The following is a 6,753-nucleotide window of genomic DNA, read 5'->3' as shown; positions in this document are numbered from 1 at the left end:
TCGATTAACATGTGGTGAAAACTGGAAGGAAAACTGAAAAAAAGGGTGAGTTATAAAAGCTATAAAAGCACAAAAGCTAAAAGTAGAATAATCACTTCCAAGTAGTAATTTATAGATTGACCTTTTAATGGCTTGTTCAGCCATTTGGTTGACCACATTCTGAGCAGATCTTGCCGTACTTGTTATACTTAATACAACCTGTCTAAGTTATCTCTAGTATTTGGTTGAAGTTTTACTTGTCAGCCAAAACATTGATGACACAAACAACAACATGTTGAAATGGTTACCCATGTTTTCAGTTCCTTAACATAGATGTTGTCAGTTCTTTTATTTCCACAAGGACCCTGTCTGTCTCAAGCAATGCATCTCAGAAAAAATGCATGTCTGCTCTATTTGTTTGAACAAAAAACCTGCTTGTCCTGGAAACTTTTGTTGTTTACTGCGGGCACATCAACAGCCATGTTGATGAAACTCGGAAACTATGAAACATGGACAGATTACATGTGGTTCACAATTGGGTTTTTGTTTCTTGTGGAAAAAAGTTGAGGCGAGTCCTTGTTGACAATTGGAGAAAGAGGTGGAAGGGAATGGACAGGACAGTAAGAAAAAGAGCTGCTACAGATGCTCGAAATGAAGTGACATGACTGACCAGCAGAATGAGCTACTGAACACATTTGTAATTAAAAAAGAGCTAATGTAAGACTAAAATGAAAGAAGATGAGAGGAGAGAAAAGTTTCACAGAGGAGATGTTGTGCAGAGAAACACTCAGGGATGTGAGTGTTCCAAGAGAACTTCAAATGTCACAGATGGCCTACAGTCTTAATCACAATGCAGCTATTCAGCTTTTAGTTTTGAAACATTGCATTGAAATGCTATGTAGAATTTGTTTACCACAAAATGATTTATCTTGTGGCTATATAGCGCAGCTCCGAACAGAGGATTTTTTCATTTGAGAGGGGACAAAACTGCTGTATATACAGTTTATAGACACACAAGTTTGTACGTTTTTCCTTGTGGGAACACTTATTGACATAATGCATTCCCTAGACCCTTACCCTAATTTTAACCATCACAACTGAATGACTAAAACCAATCTTTACTCCAACTCTAATTTTAATCTAGCCCTTAAAAAACGTGGTGGTCAGTCTGAAAATTGATGCCCAGCCAAAATATTCTCTTTGTCCTAAAATGTCCTCACTCCTATGGTTAAGGTCAAGTTAATTCTCACAAGATACCTATACAAGCACACACACACACACACACACACACACACACACACACACACACACACGTCTTATTTTCCCAAAGTGAAAAGAATGAGACAGAACCACACTGCATATGTATTTGGTTTTATTGAAGAAGAGAGATATGAACAGGTAGCCTATTTTAAGGCACCTTAAAAATGTACAACAAAAGCTGAACCATTTATTTATTCAGAATACAAAAATACACATCTCAGTGACTCCAAATTGTAATAAATAGTTAACCATGCATTCTAACCATAAAAAGGCACAGAAAACAGTCACTTAGTAGTCATAAAAAGTATTAACTACTTTACCAAAATCATCCAGATAGTAATACAGGTGACAACTGTAACATTATATTCCAAATGTGAAAACACAATACACATCATATCATTTTACCTTAGGCAATAAATATGCAAATATTGTTTATACCTACATATATATTCTTAAAAATTAAAACTGTGCTATTGTAAACATAATGTAAACAAATGAAACTCACTTTTCTCCCATGACTTTAGGAACCATGTGAAAGACTATATGCTATCCTGTCTTTCTGAGATCCTTGCATGGGTTTCGTTGGTTTCTGAAAACCAGGCAGTTTGCAGCATTATTTACAGACCACTGGAAAACAGCAAGGGAGAAAGGTGGCTACTTCCACTTTGTATGGAAAAGTCAAGCATTCTTTTGCTTGGAGCCTGGGGGCCAAAACACTTGAGATTTAGTGGACCCTATATCCACCACCCTAGATTCTGGCTAGCAAAAGGCCAACTGTCAAACAGCTCACAATGAACCTATATCTATGAAATGAATGAAATGCAGAGTGCTGTCCATCGGTCAGGCAGAGGAACTACTGATGTATAGAAATTTGTGGTTTCTTGTAACTAATACCTATCTTTGGCTATGAGTTGCAGGATCAACAATGGAATGCACATGAAAAAATACTTATCTTGGATTGGAATTTGATTTACAGGCTTACTGATTTCTGCATGCCAATGAGCAGCACGACAGTACACTGAACACAGTAGTCTGACATAAGTGGTTGTCGACATAAGCAATGGTAAGGTCGTACTCTTTGACAATGAGTCAGGGACTGCAGATGCATGAGATGTAGTAGATCGCCCTCTGTTGGGATGTTGGAAACAACACACGACTACGGTTAATTCACCCATGATTCACTCACATGCGATTGTTATTTTTGTTATTTAGGATACTTTGATGAATAGTGGAAACTTGCGTGCCTTGTTACATTTTAGCATTCAATATTGAGTTAAATGAAAAAGTAGGTTTTTATACTAATTCTGAACAGAAGGCATAATAATCTGAGAGGGAGAAAGGAAGAATTACAACCAGCATACAAGCAACAAATAATTCTCCAAAGGGGGAAAACCAAATGATCAGAGTTAAAATTACATGGTAAAATGAGTTGGCAATGGTACGTATACAATTGTTGATAAGGTACAATATGCCACTGTTGGAGTAGACACACCCAAATGCACGTAAATACATTGTGATACATATTACATTTTAACACAACAGTCATGTCTGCACACTCTACTCATTCATCGACACAGTCCTACTTTAGTGAATCATCTTGGAAGCACGGAGGAGCAAAACTACAAACTAGTGAACCGCTGGAGGAAATTTGGAGTCCGTAAGAAAAAGCAGTCTGTCTACAGGTCTAATTTTTAAAATCTAATCCCCAAACCTTGAGGAGGAATACATGTACAAAAAAAACTCTTTCAAGGTTTTTTTTCTTTTCCCCCCACTGAGAAACATCATGTCAGAAAGCTGCAGAGACAGTATCAAAACAAGAGAGGAAATATTGCACCATCATTAGAATACAACAGCATTATCATGTACAGGAGATTAGAACAAAATCATCAATACACAATTGTTATGGTGTAATATACACAATCAAATGTGTAAGGTCTTCACAATGCATGCCATGTCAGCAATCTACAAATGCATTAGACTACAACACTTCCAACACTGCATTGCATACATTGGTATACTGTATGTGAGTGTGTGAGTGTGTATATATGAATATGTATATATATACACATACAAACTTAGCATCACACATCAAATATACCCTGTAATGCCAGCAGTCTTAAAAGAAACTAACAATTAAAAGTAGTGTTCTATCAACATCTCTTGTAAATTGAAGAAAAAAAGTTGTACTTGCTATGCAATGCAATGCTATGCAGACAGCTGATCACCTGCACTATTACAGATTCAAAACCGATATCTAACTCCTATTCTCATTAGTGTTAAATACTGTGATAAACTGCCAAAAGTTCAAAAGTTGAGGTGAACCATTCAGTCTATGTAATGATATGAGAATTTGCACTTGCATATAGCAAGAAGTAAAAAGTGCTTTTTAAGTATTCCTTAAAAAACTCAACAACCCTACAACAGTATATGTGATTGGCTTAAAACCAACAATTTTACTTTCCTCTTGACTAATACTAATCCTTTTTCCCACCTTAAATGCATTTAAGACCTAAGACCTACTGACCTATGAAATTAAGAGGTGCAATTGAACAGATGATCATGTTTTCTTAGACATTCACTTTGGTACTGATTTTCACATCCACAGAGAATGTGTCAACTTACAGATAGTAATTCCATATATTCATACCTAATCAACAGCTTTTTAAAAACGTCCTATTATGTCTACCAATAAAGCACATTTTACATTTTTAAATGACTGAAAATATGGCACTTGACACAAATCTTTGACACATCATTATCATGCAAACAAAATAAATTAAAGCTCGAAAAAAAAGTTTGATTCAGACCAAAAAGAATGCTTTCAGTAGTTACAAATGGCTTCGTAATACTTAAGTCATGTAAAACTTGTTCAAGTGTTATTTTGCGCACGCACGCACACACACCCACACACACAAAATCAAGACACTAATCATGCAATTAAACGTATCTAAAGTTGAGCAAGCATAGCATGCGACAGTATCCTGTTGTTTTCAGACACCACAACTTCAGGATAACCACCTAGACTGCGATGTTACAAGTTTATCTTCTCGGTCTCCTCTGGACAGCAGTGCTACTCAAACTCCACGGCTGCTTTAATGCATCTGCAGCTCTGCAACGTGAGGGAGAGATCCAGCAAACATCACTGAACTGAAACTTAATCTCACACTGATGGAAGTCCTGGTTTTGCTACGAGATTGTTAACTCAAAACAAGTCAACTGTCAACAGTATGTTAGTTGCATACCTGATTGTGTGCTATGATGGATATTAACTTAGAAATGGCTTTTATTGTGAAGATCCGTGACTTCCTTTTGCACTTCCATCAGCTTTGTTGACTTTGTCATTTTGGCACCAAAGCACTAACAAACACTCAAATGTATCTTGATAACAACATCACAAAGGCTTTCTAAGCAGAGGGATCACATCCAGCTCTGCTTGAATACCTATCATCTGCTTCACTCCCTACGGTGCTCCCAAACTGTTCCACTGATTTAAGGGGAATGTTTGTTTCCGCTCTCGGGTAGCGTCTTCTTCTGGGTTAGAGGTCAACCATAGAGACTTTGGCCAGGTCCTTAGTTCCCTGGAGAATTCTCTTCATATGACCCACTTTCGATATCCCCAGATCCTGGAGACAAACAAGAAGACCAACACATTCAAAAAAAGAAAGGTCTATCGCAAGTCAAACATTATAACCCAAACACTGGCCTTTTGGGTGATGCCTACTGTGATTTAATGTGTCTGACATGGATCGTATCAATGTGGAAACAACCACAACTGACAGTTACTCCTTAAGCTCCATGGTCATATAATATAGGAGTACAATCGAATGGGGGGAGCTCAGTGTTTCACAGCCAGTGTCAATGCAGCACATCTGAATCGTAAACTCATCACAAACTGGAGGAATAAAAAAGATTTTTTACGTCATGAAATAGGGGGTTAGTGGGTGACGGCTTTGGTCCAGATTTAGACTACTTGATGGACTGCCATGAAACTTTGAACAGGAATCCATTTTGCCCAGAAGATGAATCCTAATTTTGGTGACCCTTTGACCTTGAGTACTGGCAGGTATTTGGTTTGTGACCCAATATCTGCATAACTAATGACAACCCTATTAACCTAATCTTAACACTGTGCTTAGTGCTAACTAGCAAATGTCAGCATTATTGCACATTACAGTAAGATGGTGAACATGGTAAACATGCTTAATATCAACATTTTTGCGTTGTCATTGTGAGCATGTTAGCATGCTGACGTTAGCGTTTAGGCCACTGTTGTGTACCACTGCCCCAACGTATAGCCTCACAAAGCCACTAGCATAGCTTTGGACTCTTATTGTAGTGTATTTCCATGTGCAGTGGTCTTTAAATTAGAAACAAAGAGAGACGCAAACGTTAGCATTCATTTCATGTTTCCACATAACAAATGTAAAAACAATGTGCCCTCCCATTTTTGCTTGATTTTGGTCTTCACCAACAGAAATATCTTTGTAGTGCTGGACAGGTAGAGGTACAGTGGGTTCATTAGAGCTTTTTGGTGTAAACCACTATATCTGCGGCATAATATTATACTAAAGTGGGCCACATGACCAAAACAATGAGCTACTGTGAAGCATGGTACAGTATAATATACTGTATTATGCATATTATGCTCTGTAGAGTTTAGGGAAATTGCAGTCAGGTGATAATTCTCTGTCACTTCTTCACTTCAAGTGACTTGACTAACAGCAACTTTCTGACATATGAAGTCATGTGATTCATTGTTAATATAGAAATACTGATGATAGCTGCTTTAAAGTTTTTATTAAGACTCTACACTCAAAAATGTGACATATACTGACAACTCCTCAGCTGTTATCTGATTTTGACTCAAATGTTTATTGTGGTGCATGGAAGCACATGACATCACATTTTTCCAACTGAACCCAGCCCACCTCAATCAAGTTAGCAGAAAAATGGAAATACAGAAATCTCTCATCTGAAGTAACCAAATTTTCGCTAATTTTGGTTTTCATGGCCTGTAATTAAAATGTGATGCTCTAAGCACTACTTCTGGCAGACTTGTGAAAGAAAATATGACGCGTGCAGTTGTTTCCACGGTAACCCACTGCTTTTGAATAAAGATATCAACGACAACTTACTGTGCTAACAGATTGAGTGACTTAAAGGGTGAGAAGTTCAGTATTTTGCAACTTTCGAGTGTCAGTTGCATAAGATGTAATCTGTGCCAGTAGATCTGATGTGCATAACCATGGTTTGACAAAACCATAACAAAAAGCAAAAACAGATGAAGTGCATACCTGCCGACCTCAGATCACTGTAAAGCAACCTAATGAGCCTTTTTTATGGATATTTTCATGTGTCACAGTCAGAAAAGCTCAGGTGTAAATAATAAAATGAATGATGGCCAGAATTCCATGTATCTGCTTCGGTTTTAGCATCCTGATGTTGTGCATTCTGGCTCATTGTTGTGCTGTCATGGCAGACTGGGACACTTCAGTCATTGTTAATGTAGTGTTA

At 37.5% G+C, this 6,753-nt stretch overlaps 1 protein-coding gene across 6 annotated transcripts in view; it reads right to left on the bottom strand.

Moving 5' to 3' along the window:
* Nucleotides 1-1,334: 1,334 nt before the first annotated feature.
* Nucleotides 1,335-6,753, bottom strand: part of dgkh (diacylglycerol kinase, eta) — a 53,067-nt gene continuing 47,648 nt past the window's right edge. For all 6 annotated transcript variants that reach the window (XM_076746089.1, XM_076746088.1, XM_076746091.1 and 3 more), the window contains one exon: nucleotides 1,335-4,862. In XM_076746089.1, the coding sequence (XP_076602204.1) occupies nucleotides 4,810-4,862 (53 nt within the window). In that variant the 3' untranslated portion in view covers nucleotides 1,335-4,809. The remainder of the gene's footprint in view (nucleotides 4,863-6,753) is intronic.

This window comes from Chaetodon auriga, chromosome 13, assembly GCF_051107435.1.
Source record: "Chaetodon auriga isolate fChaAug3 chromosome 13, fChaAug3.hap1, whole genome shotgun sequence".
Taxonomy (NCBI): Eukaryota; Metazoa; Chordata; class Actinopteri; order Chaetodontiformes; family Chaetodontidae; genus Chaetodon; species Chaetodon auriga.
The sequence above is the reverse complement of the archived record's forward strand: the minus strand, read 5'-3'. Positions and strand labels throughout refer to the sequence as shown.